The 21994-nt window shown below is 42.6% G+C and overlaps 1 protein-coding gene across 1 annotated transcript; it reads right to left on the minus strand.

The window, feature by feature from the left end:
- Window positions 1-470: 470 nt before the first annotated feature.
- Window positions 471-18452, minus strand: slc2a1b (solute carrier family 2 member 1b). The gene is made up of 10 exons (XM_034585133.1): window positions 18085-18452; window positions 10275-10370; window positions 5557-5717; window positions 3969-4209; window positions 3681-3843; window positions 2963-3150; window positions 2743-2847; window positions 2123-2224; window positions 1821-2024; window positions 471-1526 (listed from the first exon to the last, which is right to left on the minus strand). The coding sequence occupies exons 1-10, from the start codon at window positions 18097-18099 to the stop codon at window positions 1326-1328; spliced, it is 1476 nt and encodes a 491-aa protein (XP_034441024.1). The 5' UTR covers window positions 18100-18452; the 3' UTR covers window positions 471-1325.
- Between the last annotated feature and the right edge of the window lie 3542 nt (window positions 18453-21994).

A 21994-nucleotide genomic window follows, 5' to 3' on the forward strand; every position in this document is an offset into this window, starting at 1 on the left:
GAAGTTGTGGAGTGCAAGGGACTCTGGGAGTTTGATGTCAGGAAAACCTTTAAGGTTGACGTTCATTTTGGTCCCCATTTTTTTCTTTCTTCTTCCTCTTTTCTGAAGATACCCTGTTATGATTGTTTGTAGAGGAACAGCCTGCAGCTCCAGGTTTGTGTGAAAAGATCCCAGACTCGTGACGTTCAGAGGCTCCACAGGTGACCTCAGCTCAGAGAGGCTCGACAAAAAGGTGAAGATCCTGACAGGAGCTCTGGGTCTGGGTCTGACCCGGAGCTGCGACGGGCTGCGATAGGCTGGAGGCAGAGGAGGCTGGATTGTTTTCGACAGGCACTTAAACTCACAAATGTTCTGGTTTTGCGAGACAGATTTGTGATTGTGTGGCGGCTGATTGCCGAGTGTGTACTTTCCTCTTGTTATAGTAAAAAAACCGGATGATTTATTCATGCAGCTTCACTGCCAAGTTCAGCGCTGTGTTACAGATCTGTGCAGATTCTGCTCCTCCTCCACAGACCCGATATTCATTTCATCATCTGTGATGACCGAATCTCTTGATCTATCCGACACAGTTGTGTCGTTATGACCAATAATAAAAGGACAATTTCCGTAACAACAGTAAAAAGAGTAAAATATTGTCGAGTAGGAGTAAATCAGTAACAAATCTGTGTAAGAATTTGGATCACAACCATTAGAATCCTCGCAGACATGCGACAGATTGTGTTCTCAGTAACTTAAAAAGGTGCAAACAACTTAGTTTTGATCAGTTTCTTCAGGGGAATGCTCCACCTGGTGGAGACAACGTGTAGCTGTGCAGCTTCTACAGTGTGAGAGTCTACAGTGATACAGCTTTACAGCACACTCAACCTAAAGTATTTTTTTTGCACAGTGAACGGATTCTACAGCTACAGCGCTCGATATCCATATAACAACAGACCCACTGTATTGTAACAGGCTACAAAGAACAGAGCATATGCAGATATAATAATAAATTCAGTGAAAAAATGTTTAAAAAAGGTTGTGGATTGATGCAGAAATTCCTTTTCCTTCTTTTAAATATTTAAAATCTTCCCCGTCTATCTTCGAGTCCCCTCGTCCGCATGTCAGGCGGCAGCGCCCTCTGAGTTTTTAGATTGACGTGGCGTGGAAGGGGCAGCAGAAGATGTCATGTTGGGAGAATCACGCTGGGCTTTTTTTCCGTGTTTGGTGAAGACGCCCGAAATGTGGTGACAGTGTTAAAGTTATTCTACCGATGGATCTGTCTACGTCTAGTCAGTCGTTCCTCCCCCCCGGTCTGAGAAAGAAAAAGTTTGTTGGAACGTTGGCGCTCAGAGCTGAGAATCAGCTCCCAGGCTGTTGAGCTCCTCCGGTGAGTGCTTCTCTGCGCCCGTGGCAGCCGTCTGCCGGAAGCCGGCCGAGATCTCGTCGAACGTCCGGCCCTTGGTCTCCGGCACTTTGAAGTAGGTGAAGACGAAGAAAAACAGCAGCAGCACAGTGAAGATGACAAACACGTAGGGGCCGCAGAATTCCTGTAAAGAGATTTCAAGAGGAGAATCAGTTGTTTAGTCGTAGGTTCGGTGAAGGTGAGGACGTAAGTTGGCTTCTACAATTTGGAAAGAAAGCAAACAAATAAATGGAAAATAATTTGTTTTTTAAACTTTGGTTTAATAAGGTTGTGTTCAGGAAAATTCGCAACAATTGCTAATAAATTGAATCAAATCCAAACTAGAAGAATGTTTTCTGTAGAGTTAGTAAACCACATAGAAACTAAAGACACATTTCACAGTTACTTGATCCAGTGTTTCCCCATGTTCTCGACTCACCTGTACATACTGGAAGCCCATTCCCACTATGAAGTTGGCGGTCCAGTTGGACAAACCAGCGATAGCGATGGCTGCAGGCCGGGGTCCCTGCGAGAACAACTCGGCCACGATGAACCAGGGGATGGGACCCGGTCCGATCTCAAAGAACGCCACAAAGGAGAAAATGGCCACGATGCTCAGATACGACATCCACTTGTACTCCTCCTACAGGGACAGAGCACAAGAAATAAAACAAAAAGATTATTCATTGTCATTTTTAGTGCAATCACTGCAGATCTAGTAAGATGCGTTTGTTGATTTACCAGCAGAGCCAAGGCAATGGTCATCAGGACGGCAGACGCGGCCATTCCCATCAGCCCCACCAGGTGCAGAGACCTACGTCCTGCACGCTCCACAATGAACAGCTACAAGAGAAAACAACAAACCTCAATGAAGAAAAATAATAAACTTAAAAACAGACAGTGATTCAACCTCTGCTAAGTCATTCCTTCAGGAATTAGCATTTGCTTTGGTACTACATGACAGATCCTCAGTGTTTAATGAAAAGTGATTTCTAGAATACTGGTTGCAGTAACACAGGAGTATTTAACATTTACGACCTCAGATACGTCCAAAAACAACAACTTAGTATCTTGAAAATCACCAAATCATTTCTGGGTAAATAAATCAACAATTTCAAGAGAAAAGTCTAAATATTAGGAGAATAAAATCGTAATATTACAAGAAAAAGTCATAGTTTTATCAGAATAAAGTCTTAATACAATGAAAATAAAGTATCTTGTAATATTATGACTTCACTCTTGTTATATCACATTATTCTTTAAATCTCTTTTTCATTAATATGGCCCTAATACTACGTTGTGCAATAACATGCTGACACCATTTTTGTATCTGTGCTGTTAACACTTTATACTGTACTCACCGACACCACAGTAAACGCTGTGTTAACGACACCGGCACCGATGGTGGCATAGACAGGCTGCGCTACCCCGGCCTTCTCAAAGATTTGGGTGGAGTAGTAGAACACCTAAAGACACGACAATAAACAAAGTGATGGTTACTATTGGGTTTGTGTGTCTGTTCTTCAGAATCTCAGCTGCAGTTCTCACGGGGACCAATAACATGACTTCTGGGAAACTCACGGCGTTGATGCCAGACAGCTGCTGGGACAGCTGCAGGACGACGGCGACGATGAGGGGCTGGCGGTAGAGCGGCGACTGGAACAGCTCCTTGATGTTCACCTTCTTCTCCCTCATCATCTGCCGGCTCTCCTCCTTCATCTCCTGCATGTCGGCGCTCACATCGGTGGTGCCCCTGAGCTTCTTCAGCACTGAAACGAGCAGAGACAAAGTGTTGACACCGGTTCAGCTACATTTCTCTTTGTCTTTTTAGTTTTCTGATGATTTTGTCCACAGCAGTTATATTGAATATGGTCAACTTCATGTATGTGAACCACAGACTATTTATAGAGATTGATGACAAGACATCTCTCAAAAGTGAAGCCAAAACATCTTGATTGCCCCCTGGTGGCTGGCTGCAATATAAGTCATAAACCCTACCTCTATATTAGCAGATGTGACATGGACCATGCTAAAAAGTCAAAGTACACATCAAATAAACTTTTCCCAACAACGGTTTCTGACATTTTCATTAGTTCAAGTGTTTATTTCTCCAGAACGTTTGGTTTTAGTTTGTTATTTAATGCTAAATGCTAATAGACTGACGACATCGGTATCTGCAGCTCCACACCAGGATCAGAGGTGCAAAAACGCGGCACCCGGGATATTTAAGCTTCAACGGGAGGAAGTGGAGGCGCGTCACCCATTTCTATATATGCAGTCTATAATGTAAAGAACTCACCTGTCTTGGCCTTGTTCTCTTCGTTCCTGTTGATGAGCAGGAAGCGGGGGCTCTCGGGGCAGAGGGGCAGCAGGATGCACTGGGCCACAGCTGGGATGAAGGTGAAGCCCAAGAGGAGCGGCCACAAGCTGTCGTTGCCCATTAACGCCTCCATTCCAAACACCTAAAGCCAACCCACACAATCCAGACATGAATCACCTGCAGAGCCTCAACCATGCATTGGTATAAATGACCACACATCTGACTAGGAGGCTTAACATAAATCTACTGGAGCAGCTTTGCACCAACCTGTGCGATGAGGATGCCGACGACGATGCCCAGCTGGTGCAGCGTGCCCAAGGCTCCTCGCAGAGCCGTGGGGGAAACTTCACCCACGTACATGGGCACGAAGCCCGTGGAGAGGCCGGAGTAGAGGCCGATCACGAACCGACCGATGATCAGCATCTCCCAGGAGCTCGACATCTTGGAGAAGCCCATGAAAGCAGCCGCGATGAAGGCCAGGATGTTAGCCATGAGCATGGAGTTCTTCCTGGAGACGACACGGAACAGAACAAGGTCAAGTTACATTTCTCGACACTTCCTCATCTCATCTCATCCCCCCCCCCTGCAAGTTTAACCTGTGACGTAACCTTTTGTTTTCCTTGTGGATGTGACACCTCTCTTGATAATGTGATCTTATGTGTCTCAGCTGAACAATGGAACTTATTCTAATCTATGTAGCAAACTAAATTCAGAAAAACTTTATTGACTTTTCATGAGCACTAAACCACTGGATGTTGTGACTGCCTTAACTTTTTTCTACTGCTGTGATGTTTCATCTCATTGTGTTTTTGTGTGTAATTGTACCTATATAGTTCTATTTTATTCTATTCTATTTTTTATTCTATTCCTTTCACCTGTATTATTCTTTACTTGGGCAGTTGTAATACCCAAATTTCTCCAATGGGGATAAATAAAGGAAGCTATTTATTATTTCTAGCTATGTAGATTTGCATGCTGTCACTGGGCAGCTGTTTTATATTTTATATAATCTATATATAGAACTTGTACCCTATCTATATATATATATATATATATAAAATCCAGTTTGCACTACTCTCATCCTATCCACCGTGTGCATTTGACTGCATACTATGTTGTACTATGTACTTTGTTTAAAGTACTTAATATGTTGCATACTTATATGTTCTATCTACACCGGGGATCATAGAGAAACTGCATTTCAATCTCGTCCATGTCCTGTACAAAGCAGAATTGACAATAAAGTTGACTTTACCTTTAATTTCTTTTCTTATGACTTTCAACATACAATATTGTTTTTTTCTGTGCTGTTTATGTTTTTCTGTGGAACCCGGGAAGAGGGAGGATCCTAATAAAAACATTATGAAAGAACAACTTAACACTAAATCCACATTACCATCCTGGCGCTGGTATCTACAGTGTCCATTACACGGGAGGTTATTTGGTTTTTTAGTAATCATGTAATAGTGGAAAAGTAAAGTAAAATAGCGATGACTTTTCCTGGAACTTGCAGAGCAACATCCCATCTTGAAACCTCTAAAGAGAGTTCCACAGTCTCAAGGCCGAATGCATCAGTGTTTGTTCTGTGAGGTCGGTGGAAAGATTTACCTGCATGTGCACAGGAGGAAGAGATTTAATGGGAAGGTTATATAACGTCTGTGTGTTCAGCCATAATCCCTTTGTTTGGGGCCACCGGGAAGTTTGTTTCAATTTATTGTGCAAATTGATTGAGAAATGTTATCGTGGATCCATCTATTAGACGCCTAATTCAATGTTGTAAGTGGTTTGTATCCACATCATACCATTTCCATTTTATTCGATTTCAATTCCAGCAGGGATTTTATCCGGTACTTACCGTCCTAAGCGGTTGACAAAGAGTCCGACAGAGAAGGATCCTATGATGCCACCGACCGAGAAAATGGAGACAGAGATGGACCAGATGGCCGTCAGGGAGTTCTTGGTGATTTGCTCCTCGTAGCGATGAAACCATGTCTCATTGATGAAGGACTCAATGGTCTAGAACAACAAATAAAGAACAAATGTTTTGTAGAACTGAATCAGAAAACAGGAATTTACACTTTATACGACGAGTAGGATCTTTTTTTTTTGTCTTTTAATCACAAAAACAAAAGAGAATCTTCAGATCAGGTGCTGTGTTCCTCTTGCTCAGGCCCATACATAGTGTTTCTCTGTGACCAGCGGATGGCAGCACTGTATGATCATTACCATATCCTGGCAACCAGGAAGTTTACCAGCGCAGTTTAGTTTCCATCCCCCCTCTCCCTCCCTCTGTCTCCTTTACGGGACCATTTCCGCATGTTGACAAACACACGCCCACAAGAGCTGGTGACAGAGGACAGGCAGCAGAGCCTGTGTCTGTTTACTTGTGTCATACCGACATGTGATTCAGAAAGGTCACCGCTCAGAAAGGTCACCGCTCCGTCTGCGACATCAACGGTCCCCCCCCGGTCCCCCCCCCCCCCCCCCCCACACACACACACACACACACACACACACACACACACCACTGGCCTTACCAAACCTTAACCCTAGCCCTGTCATGTGCCTCCCCGATAGTGTCACATCATCCATATTTGTTTTGAAACACTTGGCCTCGTGTCAGAGCTCATGATGTACTAGAGCTCGGTGAGGGTATCTGGAATAAATACTCAGCCGTGTCCTTGTGAACTAGTTATGAATAGAAATTCTGTCACCGACTGTCAAGGGCTTTCCTGCGGTGTGGGAATACATATAGAGTGACATCTTGACGTTCTTACCGCGGAGCTCGGGTAATTTTTCCGCTATCGTCTTTCGCTCACAAGACCTTGCTTGGCGATAAAACAAGTGCATCATCGTGCGTTCACTGTATTGCACCCCCGGCCCGCATGATTATTAGCGTTTGGTTTCAGTTGGTGCCGTCGTTCACCAAGCAGGAGCCAGGACACAACATGATGATGAAATAAAAATGGTGCCTGTCCGGCCTCAAACAAATAAAAGGACAGTTGTTATGTATTTATTGTGTTATCTGGCATTATTGTCAAGTGCTTCTGTTAAGATTTAATTCTCTGGTTCTGTTATTTCTATTTAATGGCTACTTATTATTATTTATATGCAGTGTACTGGATCTGTGTCCTTGTTCCCGACATCTGAAATTCATCCTACTTTTCAACGACAATGGCTGAAGAGAAAGGAAACAGCGATTCAGTCTAATAACCGGAGCTGCAGTAGCAGACCTGCACCTTCCCCAACTTGGTAAACGATGAACCCGAGCGGCTGATCTTGAAAAGTTACGCAATTATTTTGTGTTCTCTGCCCGAATCTAATCTGATCACACCGCACAGTACAAACCCCCAGCTGGCTCTTAACATACACTGGAACAAGCTGTCCATTCATTCGTTCAGGTTGTTCAGCCTGTCAGCAGCATGTGTTGCTGGGCTGTCAAGGTGAGGACTGTGTATGGTGCACACACAGGGAGCGTGTAAAATCATTTGACAACAAGTGGAGTAATCGTCCTTCAAAACTCAGCATTTGTTTGTTTGTTTTATAGAAGGATGAAACTTGGTGGAGGCAGATCCAGGAACTTTTTCTTTTAATCACTTTCTTTAATATTGTGTATTTGATGTTTTCACAAATTTCCCCGGGAAAATTTAATATTTAGGGGACTGATATCTATGAGTGTGAACAATTTTGTGCAGCCTGGTTGGATTTAAGGGGACTGTTGGGCCTTGGAGGACGTGTCTGATCTGTCTCAGAGAATTGTGTGTGAATCTTGATGAAAAAGATAAAGGGGAGTTGGATTCAGTATTGTGCAATTTCATGTGAATCCAATCTAAAATCTGGATCTAATGGTGTGGAGGTGAAGGGGCTGGGAGAGCACCCTCACCTGCTATAGAGGATCAATCAGCGCAGGTGAGGGTGCTCTCCCAGCCCCCTCACCTCCACAAATGGATATGAGGGTGGTTTCTGGGTGTATACTAACAAATAGGACTAAACAACTTTCTGTACAGTTGAAAAATGTAATGTGTTCTTAGTTATAAGGCTTGTTTGAATTTAAAGAGACTGTTGGACCTGCAGACATTTGCTCCACGGAGTCCATTTGTAGTTTGGTCTTGAATTTGTAATAATCCAGCAGCATGTTTTTATTTATGTATTGCTTCAGGAACAGTAAACTAGAAGTTTGCATGTTTAAATAACATTAATCACAGATTGTGACCTCCTTTCGTGCACAACTTCCCAAATAAGGACACCGTGTGCAGTGTGGAACAGAGTCAGGCATGAGGAAGGAGCGTGTCCAATCAGAGACGCTATAACACAGTGGAAAGCCGGCGTCACAGGCAGCAGCAGCAGCAGCATCACCACAGCCTCTATCACAAAGAGGGGCTGCTGATAATCTGAAGTGTTGTTGCTATGTATAAAAGTTGTATTTGCGCAATTACAGCCTCTTAACTGGTTATTAACAAATAAAGGATTAAGAACCTGTGTTGGGCAACAACATTTGTGCACACTGCACGTGATGCTGCTTAGGCCTGACAGTTTTGTGTGTGTGTGTGTGTGTGTGTGTGTGTCTGTGAGGCCAAAGCTGGGGAATGGGAAAGGGATAAAGAGCCAAGAGGGCAGGCTCATACTGGCCCAGTGTGTTACAGACGACAGGGTCCCCGCCTCCCTCCCCGCGTGCGGCCGCTCTCAGCTCACCCGGTGGCTGAGCCGCACAGGAGCACGTGTTGTTTTCACGGTGGAGACAAATCTTTGGTGCTGACAAAGTGTCGTGCTATTGAGGCAAAACACAGGATTAAATATATGAAGAATGTGCAGGACGTTTCAGGAACTTAGAGCCGTAGCGATTAGCCGATAAATAGAAAAAATTATCGGCCGCTGGTTTTAGCTGCTTAAATGTGAGGATTGGCTGGAAACAACCGACTGATTTGTCTAGAAAAGCTTTTGCAGATGAATTAACAATTAAAATAATTATTAGTTGCACCCCTTAAAGGATTATATTTTTTTATGGCCACAGTTTACAAAACATAACCAAGGCTTTCTAATAAAATTCCACTACTATAGTTTGTCTTAGGGTTAAGTGACCCAAAGCCTAAAACTCCCTCTTAAACATCATCTGCCTGTTTCATTGACCCCTTTATGACCCGAGAGGAAACGTACAAGAGATCAGATCTTTAGTCAGAATCTCTCTTCTGTCTATTTCAGCTCTTTTCACTATTACGAATTTTTCCTGTCTTTCCACACAGCTTTGACAGTGTGACGACAGTGGGCGAGCAGTCCTGATGAAAATCGTCCTCACAGAGAGAACAACACAAACACCTGCGTCTCTAGATCCACGTGACAGTCGGTCTCCTGCCCACCGAGGACTCAAAGGAAACTTTAACAAAGAGCGGAGCAGGCAGCGCTTTGGTCCGTCTGGTGACACACCTGTGACTTGTGGAGAGACGGCTGTGTAGCCAGGGGGCGTGTACAGGCCACCGCAAACTGGGCAGACTGGAAAGTTATTTGCACACCACTCAATAGAGACATTCCCCAGGAAATGAATATCTTTAGTGTACCTGTCTGTTAATTAAACCTGCTGTAGATTTAGTCCTCGGGGGGGTTGGAAAACATCTCTTTAATTAGCTTGGTTTGATACGGGGATAAATGACTCTCCACTTTAATTTCCTCTGAATTCCCTTGTCTAGATTTTCCCAGCCTGTTCGCTGCAGCCCAGCTCCAATTTTGGTCATAGACACACTCTTTTACACAGGGATCGCTCAGGGCCCGTTAAGACAGATGTCCTTGGACTTTTGCCTAAAAGCTGCTATTATTATCTCCCCAACCCCCCCAACCCCCTCAACCCATCAACTTTCAAAGTGATTGAACAGCAGTCACTGAGTCTCGGGCTGCATCCATGCTACTCTGTTTTTATTTAATAACACATCAACTCTGCTACGGATACACCAGGCGTCTGCACTACTAAACAGAGAAGTTTGGAAACGCTGCTGGACACGTTTCAGTTTGAAAACTCCAGCGTTGCGTTTTAGTCTGGACGGGCCAATACTGAGATGTTTGGAAACGATGACGTAGACGCTCACAACCATTTGCTCATTGGGTCTTTTTGGTCGTGGCCAATCCTGCGTTGATTTATCAGACTCCTATTACATGAGCTCCTTCCAGAAGGAAACAACCGGCATTATGTGTTGCTGACCCTCTTGGCCAACAAGCGTTGTGCAGTTAAATTCTGTATTTTATAAGTCTACTTACATTTTCTTCCTGTGTTTACACCGGCACGAGCATGTCCAGTGTACGTGAGTGGTCATGTGATCTGCGTTTTCAGGCGTGTTTGTATTGATGATGATTAAAACTGATCCAGAGCCAAAACGCTCACGTGGACAATATTCATTTCAGTTTCGCTTTAATTAAAACGAAAATGTATGGATGCAGCCAAGGTTGGGAGGGACGAGTGATCTATCTGTAAAAATAATGACAGCACGCACACATGTACTTCACACTAATGACTAACAGTGTGTGATTCATGTCTTGGAGATGCTGTTTGAGCAGTTCCATACTGTATGCACATTCCTCGTAACTCACCTTTTGAGGGGCATTGATGACGCCGGTGTTGTAGCCGAACTGCAGGGAGCCGATCACAGCTGCTCCGACGCTCATCAACAACGGGAACGTGATTTGCTGCAAGACAACAGAGAGAGGAGGAGGAAAATGCGGTGAGTGACTAGACCAGTTTGACCAGTTGCTTGACATTTTTATCCAGCGGACGAACAGACGGTTTGTCTTTAGAGCTGGGACATGATCTGCAGTAGCATCATCTTTCCAGTTGCACAAAACTTCCACCATCCCCGTATATATCACTGACAGAGATCTTTTATTTTCTATATATATCAGCTGCTGGAACATCATGACTTTAAAAAAAATTTTTGAGGTTGGTCAGCCTCTAATTTTATCTTCTCTGTGTGTTCATGCCCTGTAAAATAAATAGACTATTAAAAACCTGAAATATGTTGACGATGTGGTCGTCTCAGCCGTCATTATGCAACAAGGTGAGACGCGGACAGCTAGTAATCCATTACCTTTTGACACCTGAAGCCAGGAGGAACAAGGAAGAGACGTTTCTCACGTGACTCGTGTTATTGTCTGTGTTCTTGTTCCCGTTATTACAGAGTTCACTTTCAGCTTGATCTCAGCAGAGCCTGCTAGATTAGAGGAGATTTTCCTCATACCCAAAAGCTAATAAACCAGAGTAAAGTATGTCGCTGTCTGTGTCCAGTTCTCAGACAGAAAAACTGCCTCAAGCCACAATTTACCTTTTTGTTGTCGTTCCACCTGAAGCCACAATCATCTGTGCTTGTTTGACTTCTTTAGTCATAGTGTGTGAGCGAGGATGAAAATCTAATGAAAACTCACATTCCGTTTTCAGAACAACTATATAGAAAAGCCAAAAGCTGAGTTTCTCACTATTTCCATTTTAATATATCTCATCATCAGTCATCACGTCTGGAGCATGAACATTTGCCTCAGTGTCTTGTGATTCACACTAAATCCTTTGCGAGGCTGTGTCACACTAGATAGGTTCCTCGTGTTGTGGCAACAAAAAGACCCGACCTTCACCAGTGGTAGATGTCACCTGTAAATCTTTTCTTTATCGTGTGCAGACCAAACGAGCAGAAACATCACTTCTTCTTCAAAAACATGATACGAATCATTTTATCACGAGAATCAACCATTCAGACTTCAAATCATCTTTCTTATTCAATTTAATGCGAAGGCAAAAGTGAGAATAGACACAAACACAGGACACCACAAGAATTTGGAGGCTGTAAATTACGGCGTGACCCAACCACGCCTTGGTTGAGTCACTCAACAGCTGATTCCTGCTAATTGTTGCTCGCGCCAGGGCCAAATTTGTATTTGGAATTTTACGAATATGGTGTCTGGTATCAAAAGCTGATGATTTGAACACAACACTGATATTATATTACTGTTTTAGATTATTGTTTGGCCATGTTTTGCCTTTATTTGATACCACAGAGGACACACACTGGAGGGGGGGTGGATCATTCCTCTGTCCACCCGATGAATCTAAGCCTGATATTTACTCTTTTACTCCTTCGAGATTTTTTTTTTGTCTCCATTGATCTCTGAGGGAAACACATAGACTGTATATAAACACTTGGAAAAGTTTATTTGATGTGTATACTTTGAATTTTTAGTTTGGGCCATGTCCCATCATCTAACATGGAGGAGACCTGGGTTTATGACCTATTCTGCAGCCAGCTACCAGGGGGCGATTTAGACACTTTGTCTTTACTTTTGGAAAGCTGTCATGTCGTCCATTTTTATGTTAAGCCCTTGGGGGGAAATCTGGTTCTTTTGCGACTAACACACTCAGCTTTGCTCACCACCTGGTTGTTAAGCAGATTGGTGGTAGACAGGCAGTACACACTGGGTTTTTACCTGAAGACAAAACAGTAAAGTTGACATTAAAGATGCTAAAAAACTCTGTAGGGCTGAGAACTGCAGAGCTGGGTGATTATTCAACTTATTTCTAAACAACCACTTGATCCACAATTAATATGCAAATATTGATTAAAGATGCTTGAAGTATGAAGTCAGGTTTGCAAAGTTTTCCACTTTGAGTCAAACCCTGAGGCGGACTAATTTACAGTTTCCTGAGAAGATAAAGAAAAGACCGCTCCCTCGGAATTATGACTGCTCCTCTGTAATATCTAATTTTAAACAGCAGTATTCTTTGTGACAGCAGTGGCCTGACACACGAGTTTAAAGAGCTTCTTTTTACTAGCGTCAGAAGCTCTTTCTTGCATAATGAAGAGGGCGGAGAGAAGGAGGAAGAGGAAGAAAAACCTCTGTGTGTAGTTGTGGAGGCAGTAACTCCGACATGCTCCGTCTAAAAAATGGGGCCGGCTAACAAGACTTAAAGAGAAACATCTCTGAGCCAATCAGGTTTCCTGTTAGGGAGGGTCATCAAGTCCATGACAGGACTGTTTAGGCACAGTATGTAACACACACACACACACACACACACACACACACACACACACACACACACACACACACACACACACACACACACACACACACACACACACACACACACACACACACACACACACACACACACACACACACACACACACACACACACACAAAGCCACGTTGCAGACGAGAGAACCAACCAGAAGCAAGAATAAGAGCCAACCCCAGGCTGTTGCTGATTCAAGAAGGAATCTATACACCACCAGCTGCTTTTTACTATAAACACAAACCCCCTGTCTTTCCCATCTGGGGAGGGGCTGTAATTGTTTGCAGAAACTCCCCCTGAAGGTGGACCTCAGAATCCAGATGCAAGCGTGGAGACGGCAGCGTGTGTTCTTGTGAAATCAAACACGCCTCTGTGACATCTTTAACTTTAACCCACAAACCAGGAGACCTCCCTCGACCAGGCCTCAGTGAACAAACAGCGTTTCAATGGGCCGATGTGTGTTAAGTCAACATATAGTGATCACACCGTTTCTTTAAATGACAAAAACATGTGAAGCTTTATTCTGAAAGTGAAGGAAATTCAAACTGTTCTGTTAATAAAAACACAACTCTCAAGGTAGGTGAGAGCATATATACGGTTTCTCGTACGAGGGAAGTGGCAGCAACAAAATACACGACCTCCTCACTGGGGAAACAATGGAGTCACACCCAATAAAAGTATTTTTGTGACTATGTCCTGGAAGCTATGGTTAGTGACCAGTCCTTATCCGCTGCTGTGGTTCTCTGCGGTACCTGGAGCAAATCTCAGGAAATGCCATCGTCATTTTTTTGGCTACAGCAATAAAGAATCCTGAAATCTTGATATGTCGGAAGGTTTTGAGTTTTTCATCCTGAGGGAATCCTGCCTGTACAAGACTGAGTGACTTTTTCACTGCTTTACTTTTCAATCTGAGATGCAAAAAGAGAGAGAGAGAGAGAGAGAGAGAGAGAGAGAGAGAGAGAGAGAGAGAAAAAAAGGAACTTGACTCTCTGGAACTAACAAGCAGACACACTCAGCTGCCAAGAGCCACCAGGATCTGGCAGGCCTCTGAAAACCAGCTTTTCCTCTTCCAAGACCGACTCAATGAACAGTGTGGCTGCTGGAGAATTTTCTTCAAGCCACAAATAAAAGGAGAATATCTTGTCTGCGTCATCTTTATGTAAAAGTATCAGACATAGTTGCTTGAAGGCGATATCCATTATTGACTTCATATGCTTTTATTTTATGTAAATGCCCCCTAGAGCCCAAACACCCATGCAAATGTGTCCTCTTTGCATGTGAAAAGTAAAATGTGACGTGGGGAGGCATCCAGTGAATTCTAGTCGAGTCATGGCTGTGGTGCACATTAACACTGTTGATAGCAGCTTCCGTTGCTTGACAACACGGCCTCGCGACTGACAGCAGGCAACAGGACTGATAAAGAGCCCGTTAATGCAGCACATGATGCAGTTTATTGGCAGAAGATCAGTGCAAACATCAACGCAACAGCTCATATCGTAGACAAACCATAGGCATTGAAAAAACTTATAATGTACTAATGCTAAAACACAAGCAAGAAAACTGTATTTAACTTGCGGTCTAATGAGCAAAGTCAGCCAACAAAAGTGTGACGTAACTTCTTTGAAACAGGAGGATGTTGTGGTTAATCTAAAAAGGAGAGTTTGGCCACAACTAAGCATTTAAACAGGATGTGACGCACTTTTTAGTGAAGCAGATAGTATATACATAAATGGCGGCAAGACCAGATGATATGAGGCTTTTAGGGATGATCACTTTACAGGCACTTTAAAATGCAAGATTTATTATAGCATGAGTGGTTATCTTTAATCTAAGTGGATTTCTGGCTACTGTTTGGCCACAGGTTGACTAGAAAGTGATCCTGAATTTCTCTTGCGCGATGCTTTGACACTTCATTGTTATCTCTTGAGCAAACAAAGCCTGTTTAAGTTAAATACAACTTCACACTACTTCAACTAAACACTACTTGACTCATCAGAGTCAGACTCACAGAGGATTTCCTCTACATGAGCTCAGACAGTATCTAAATTTAAAGAATAAAGGAAGAAGTGGGCGATTCTCTGTAATTCGTCAGGGTTTAGTTCCTCCTCGGCAGGGCTGTGACAGAGTCGAGGCGATGGCCTACGCTGCCACCATCACGTCCCTCCACACGTAGCCTCTTCAGGCTCAGCTTACACAGCGGCTGGGAATCCAATCTGTTTCCCCCGAACTCGCCTCCTCCCTCTACGCTCTATTCAGCCCTGAAGCCTCCTCGTCCTGATCTGATCTGCCCTTTTGTTGTATTGGAGAATATCATTCACCAAAAAGACAATTTACATGCTATTAAAATAATAGCCCAGAAAATAAGAGTAACTTTCCATTTTTTCTTTACTTTTACTTGTGACAAAAACAATTGATGAATTGGTGTGAAACTACAATGTTGAAGAAGAGCATTGTGTTGTCTGTAATTAAATATCTTCCCCTGGTTTATAGTTCTGGTAAATCTCATCCAGGTTCGTCTGGGACTTCCTTGGAAGGAGAGTATCACTTACTATGAGTCTTGAAAAAACGTTTCCTGGTCACTTGAAACAATAAAGAATGAATTTTTATCTTATCGAGGGTTTTATTGCCTTCTATGTATTCACAGTGGTGCTCTCTGTTTGGGAACGTTGGTGTACAGTGCCTCCGCCAAGGACCAACAGTCCTGTAAAATTCTATCTAGCTGCACCAAATTTCACACATAGATATAACCTCCCTAAATCTGTCTGATTTGTCATCAAGACCCATGAATGATTCCCTGAGAAGCAATGACCTATCTTGAAATGTTAAAGAAAGTGAAGAAAAAAAAAGATCCTGGATCAGCACCAAGTAATTCTTCCATGGATCAACCCACATCCTTCCACTGAATTTCGTGGTAATCCAACGGTTAGTTTTTTGCATAATCCTTCTGACTAACTCACAAACCAGCAGACGACATAAACACGACCTCCTCCTGGCGGAGGGAGCAGGGGGACTGTGGTGCCTCTATGAGATCAGAGTTTGTATTTGCAGTACGGGGCCTATTTGTCATGATGATATTGATAAAGCCAGGTTTTGACGCCTCTGTGAAGGGTTTTGATCGATTAAGGTTTGTGCTATTTTTCCTGGTGACGTTAAACGAAGCCTGTCGAGAAGGCGGGCAAGCAGAAGTGAGAGATCCGTACAGTGACTATTAAAAACCATTAAACATGCACTCTCGCTTACTTGTTCATCTCAATTAAACCCCTCACAGATCTTTTAATCCCAACTTTCGCAGCACAGCCTCATTATGCCTCATTAGGACGTGGCTGACGGTCCCACTCTAAGACGTACTGAACGGAGCTAGTCATGCAGACGAAAGTCCATCTACTGGACCCGGGTCTTAAGGAGAGCAGGAGTTGGCAGATTTCTGAGAGGCACAGAGGATGGAGGGGGAATTAAGCCGCATGTGCAATTAAATTCCGTACAGTGCGAGGCTGGTTGTTGGCTCCAGGCTCCCAATCAAAATACCTGTGCTGTCGAGTCTGTCAGAAATCAAATGTGTAGGAGCTGGTTCGCTCAAAACAGAGCTGGTCAACTGTATGCTTGACCCCAATTAGCATTTTCCATTCTTTGTTGGGGAAGATTAGAGGATGAGGTGAGTTTTCAGGCCCAAACAAAGCCGACTGTTGTTGAGAGAGACGCTCTTAGATCGGACAAAGTGGGACGGCGAGTGTCATTAATGTCACGTTTTGATGGAGTAGCACGCAAACTGTTTTTTTAATAATGGAAAATTACACAACAGAAGACGGTTGAGGTTGCTTTGTGTGAATCTGCATTTGAACCTGGACTAAGGCAAGAGTGTGACTCTCTTGCGTGACAAGAGAGTCACACCTTACTGAACCGATGCCAGGACAGGTTTTCATGCAAGCACTGATCAAACATCCTACTAAAAACACTTCCCTGAATCGGATTTATGTCACCAGAACTATAAATCTGCCACTTCCTATACTGTGCTGGATTTCTTTGCTAAGTCACCCACTAGTCCAAATCTGATGGAAGCAACAAAACCCCCAAGAGGGAGTGAAGCACAGTCCGGGAGGGAGAGGGTCAGGGCTTTCACTCCCCCAGGGTTGACCACGTCTCCCTGCAAATCTGACCGTCTGCACATCACAGCGGCAACTGGGACCGTTTCCCATCACGTCCACAACAAACCCGCCCAGCTGAAGGATGCTATGCACGCTGAAAAACAGCCTGGAGACGGGGGAGCAGCGACAGCTAGGGAAACATTTTCTGGCCACGGTGTCAAGCTGAGCTGCCCTGTGCTGCACTCCTGGGTGAATGACGTACGTACCTCACTGGACTGCATGACTGCGTTTACTCAACAGTTACCACGAGTCGCAGCTGGATGGAAAATGCTCCATCACACGAGATCCGTTCTGTTTACTTTCTGAGCAACGAGCCTCACAGACTAAGAGACTGAAGAATGATGTCTTCAGTTGTGATCAGTGATTGTTTACACTCAGTATCAATATCAGGATTGAACACATAAGCAATTAAAAGGCTGGATAAATTACAAGTGAACATTTAGTTTCTGGTGCGTCTTTGATGCTCATTTAAATTGGGTCCAAAATCACAATTATGATTTCAATAAATTTGCAAATAATGATTATTAAAATGTCTAGATTATTAAAAGAGATGTAAATTAGTTTTTTGTTTTTTTAAATGTCCTATTTGGTTCAACCAAAACTCAATAAACAAAACACGAGCTGAAACTATTGATTAATCGATCAGTGCATTTAATTTCTAAAAGTAGTTATCAAGCAATAATGCAGACTTACTTGGTATTTAATATTTTACATTGTTGTATTGCCATTTTACCTCTGTAATAATGCACAGTAAGCTACTTCTTCCTCAGCTGCTCCTACTCATACGCTATAGAAATTAAATGTGTAATAAAAGTACAATATTTCCCTCTGAAATGTGGCGGAGTAGAATCATGAAGTGTGGGTGTGTTAAAAATGTTAAAACAATAACTGGATACTTTGCAGTAACTAATGGGAATAAAGAAATAACCATAACATATTTGTAGTAGCAGTAGTAGAATAAAAATACCTAAAGCGCCCTCTTTAAGTTAAATACTACAAAAATACTACTCAACGATTACAAGACGCAACGGATATAGTCAATTTGATGTTTACCCTAACAAATTACATATCTCGAACCCACTGAACTCGCGTGAGGAGCGGAACTAGAAGTCGGTTGAGTGGGTGGGGGGGGGACTGGTTAGGGGACAACACCGGGCTCATCACACGGCTCGTTGATGAGAAATGAGTGACGGTAGTAATTTACCTTTCCCGAGTCCATAATGGCAGCGATGCGGAGGAGATAGACTCAGTTTTCCTTCTTCTTTCCTCCTTGACAAAGTTGCCCCGAGATGGAAGAACTTCCTCCGGGGGAAGGAGCGGGAGAAGGCGGCGGCGGCGGTGGTGGTGAGGGTCTCCCGGCGGGGTCTCTCACAAGAAGTCGGTCATCACGGAGGTTCGGTTTTAAACTGAAATTGGGAGTTTTACTCTTTTGTTGGAAACGCTGCTCAGCTTCAGTCTCGGCCGACGAGTGAAAAGTCTCCCCTCCAAGATTGTGAGTGTTGGGCTCCGGAGGCTGCACCGTAGCTTCGGCTCAGAGGAGTCCGCTCCTTGGTGCTTCGAACCGGGTTCAAATATTGGGGCTGACGCAACTTCTGTCTGGGCGTGTCTCCATCGGAGGGCCTGTCCCTCCCTGACCCAATGACGGCAGATATTCTAATGACACATACAAGTACTCATGACACAAGAGGTAGGAAGTATTCACTCACATATTCTACGTTTTGACATACTCGTACTTTGATCAGTACTTATTCCATTGCTTTGCAGAGAGAAATGTACTTTTCGCTGCATTACGCATTTATGAGTTAAACAAAATTGGATACAATGTCATAAATGTATATACATAGCCTTAATCTTTATTATTTATTTATGTTTTATAAGATTATTATTAATTAATGACTTACAGAGAAGGGATGAGATTAAATAGGTTTGTACTTCTTCTCACTCCTTTTCGAATACTTAGATTAAATCATTAAAGGTTCAGTGTGCAGAATGTAGTGACATCTAGTGGTGAGGTTTCATGTCACAGCTGAATACCCCTCACCTCACCCTCCCCTTCCAAACATGAACCTGTGGTAGCCTTCAGTTTTTCATAAATACTCTAAAAGAGTTTAGTTTGTCCAGTCGGGGCTACTGTAAAAAACATGGCCGCCTCCGTAGAGAGGACCCACTCCTGAGGTCAATATAAAGTAATTGAATATAAATGGCCCATTCTAGGGTAAAGAAAAAAACGACAATTCAAACAAAACATCACTACGATTATTTTATATTCAATTCTGCCAATAGATCCCTTTCACCTAAATATTACACACTGAACCTTTAAGTGTTTGTAAGTACTACTTTTTCTGGGGGGTTTTTTTCACTTTTTACTTACATGTGTGTAAAAATGACTGAATGAATAAATTAAATGACACACTATTATATAAAAGCAAAACGTCACATGCACATTAATGCATCCAAATCATAATCCAATACAGAAATGGGGTATTTTTTATCAAAAAATGAATAATTTATTTGTTATATACGTTTGGTTGATAATACATTTAACTTATACTTGTAAGTGTAGGAGTTTTACTTGTAATGGAGTAGTTTTATACAGCAGTATACTACCTTTCCTTAACTAAGGGATCATAACTAGTTATATTAAATACCATGTATTGTTAAGTGCCAGAGTTGATTCAATGAAGCCATTGGTTGTTACTTTGAATTTAATGAGGGATTTCATATAACTGCCCAATAAGTAAAAAAAAAAACATTTATGTCAGAGCTACTAGTATATATTCAGAATCAGAATTCTTTTTATTGCCAAGTATATTTACACATACAGGAATATGATCTTTACACTTTTTATATATAAGAATATACTGCATATATAGCAACTATAGCAGATATTTCTATTCTATACGGATCTTAATTCCATGTTGTGTTGAAATGGTTTTAAAAGTGCAGCATCTTCAGCGTTCAGCCTTTTTAATAATAAGTGAATCGGTCCACATGTTCGATTCAAGGATCTTTCACCAGTTTGGTCACGCGACATGTCTGCCCTCCATTTCACCTCCTGTGATCTGCACTGCTTGTTTGCAAAGGCTTGAAAAAAAAAAGTACAAAATGAAAAGTACGCACTACCTTTTGTTTGGGATTGGGGGGGGGGGGGGGTGTCTCAGAGTGAATGTGAGGAAAAAATTAAGAAAATAAGTTCAAGAGCCAAAAGGGAAATTCGTGTGTTTACACAGCTCATGAAAGCACAGAGGCGAGGAAGGGTAACTGGTTGAATTTGTCAAAATTAGTTCCCTTCATATTATATCTGCTTGGGAAAACGATAACAGGGAAATACTCAGGAAGAGAGTTGACCCCAAATGGATAAAACTGTATTTTCAACCAAATGTCTGAAATAAATAAATGGAAACAAATCCAGCTACTTTAAGTTTGGACTCACTGTCAAACATTGTCACAACCATTTTTCCAGGTATCGCTCGTCCTTCTCGCTCATTTACACTATATCAGTCATGTATTTGTATAAATGTTAACACGATAAGTTTCCACTCTGTTTAAGCCCTGAAATACAAGCATGTATATTCTATTCAACATTTATATGTAGTTTGTGAACTAATTCTTAAATAAAGACGTTTTGAACCAATGTAAAAATATTTCCCCCACATCCTCTTCCTGTCCACAACCACTGTAGTCTATATCCCATACACAACCAAATATGTATTGACATCATGACTGTACATGTGATGCACGCCTCTCGCTACAATGGAATGGAAAGAAAATAATCGTTATAGTAAAAGAGGAAGCGTGTCTGCATTCAGAGAACTGCAAGCGGACAAGGAGAAAAAGTGTCACAGTTTATTGATGTTTAATTTCTAACATGCAAATCCTTTGAAAGCCCAACAAAAACAATAACAGACATTTTATTGAACAAAGACACAGGCGAATGTTCTGAAGGATGGTATTGTGCAGTAAATCAAACGCTCAGGATGCCAGCCACGACGAGTCCCAAGTTTTGTCCTGTTTAGGCAAAGCCTTTGCTGACCAAAAAGAATACATGGCATTATTAACTGTTCATAAGTTCTGCAGCGCACAATAATCCTGAGAGATTGGGTTACTTGTTTTGTCTGAATGCCATTGGAGCCAAAGATAATTTTAAAGGACTGAGAAGTGACTAATTTCGAGGAATAGGTGGACATTTTGGGAAAAACACTCGGGACTCCCTTTCTCGTTTAAAGCCTGATGACCCTTACGGGAGGAACAGTATAAATCACCAGGCAGCTGGCTCAATGCTAAATAAAATAGCATCTCTACAGCTCACTAATACACATGTTGTAGCTCAGTTGTTTAATCCTTACAAACACTAAAATGTAAAGGCACAAGGTTGTAAATAAACAAGATATAATAATTTGGGACTTTTATTAGATGTGACAAGATGTGACCAAAACTAGGATGGCCACTTCTCTCTGCATCTCATTTTCATGCTACACTGAGATAACCACCTGCTTGCTCTTGCTTATCTACAACCATAGAGTTAGTGGAAGGGACACTGGCCAAATTAAAAAGTCAAAATAGTGGAGCATGTGTTTCAGTCTGGCCTCACGACCAAGTTTCCAGCTCCCATTTGCTACTGAGCAGACTCTCCTTGTGACATGTCTGGCACACGATTACCACATTCATATCCTTTATATTGCCGCTTCATCCCGGGATAGTGAGATCAAATGTTCATCACAGGCGTAACACTGGTATTAATCTCGTCATCTACCTTGCAACAACAAAGTGGATACGAATTTTGGGCCAAATTTCGGACTATTCCATTAACAACATGTCACCCTCTGTGGTATTTTGCTGTTTATTTCATCGTAGAAGTTTTTGCATTGTAGATTACGTCAGACGCTCCCCTCTTTGCACATTATTTTTTGTGTTGGATAATTTTCACCCAAGTCAACTGGCGGCTCAAATTCTCATGTTCACAATAAGAGCCTCGGACTCGCTTTGTGCCCTCGTGCACGTAGGCTCCCCTGCCATGTTATTCTCACGGGTCAGTGTCCATCACCGGCCTTTGTTTGGCTAATACTCTTCTCAGAACGAGCTTTCAATGCTGTGGGAGCTCAGAGTTTTCTCTC

Source organism: Hippoglossus hippoglossus, chromosome 5 (genome assembly GCF_009819705.1).
Source record: "Hippoglossus hippoglossus isolate fHipHip1 chromosome 5, fHipHip1.pri, whole genome shotgun sequence".
Lineage (NCBI taxonomy): Eukaryota > Metazoa > Chordata > Actinopteri > Pleuronectiformes > Pleuronectidae > Hippoglossus > Hippoglossus hippoglossus.

What these genes read in the sequence shown, in the direction of transcription:
- slc2a1b (XM_034585133.1), bottom strand. An exon ending in CAGCGTTTACTGTGGTGTCG is followed by an intron (nt 2,225 to 2,742) that starts GTGAGTACAGTA and finishes TTTCTCTTGTAG; the next exon opens with CTGTTCATTGTGGAGCGTGC. An exon ending in TGGGCTTCCAGTATGTACAG is followed by an intron (nt 1,527 to 1,820) that starts GTGAGTCGAGAA and finishes ATCTCTTTACAG; the next exon opens with GAATTCTGCGGCCCCTACGT.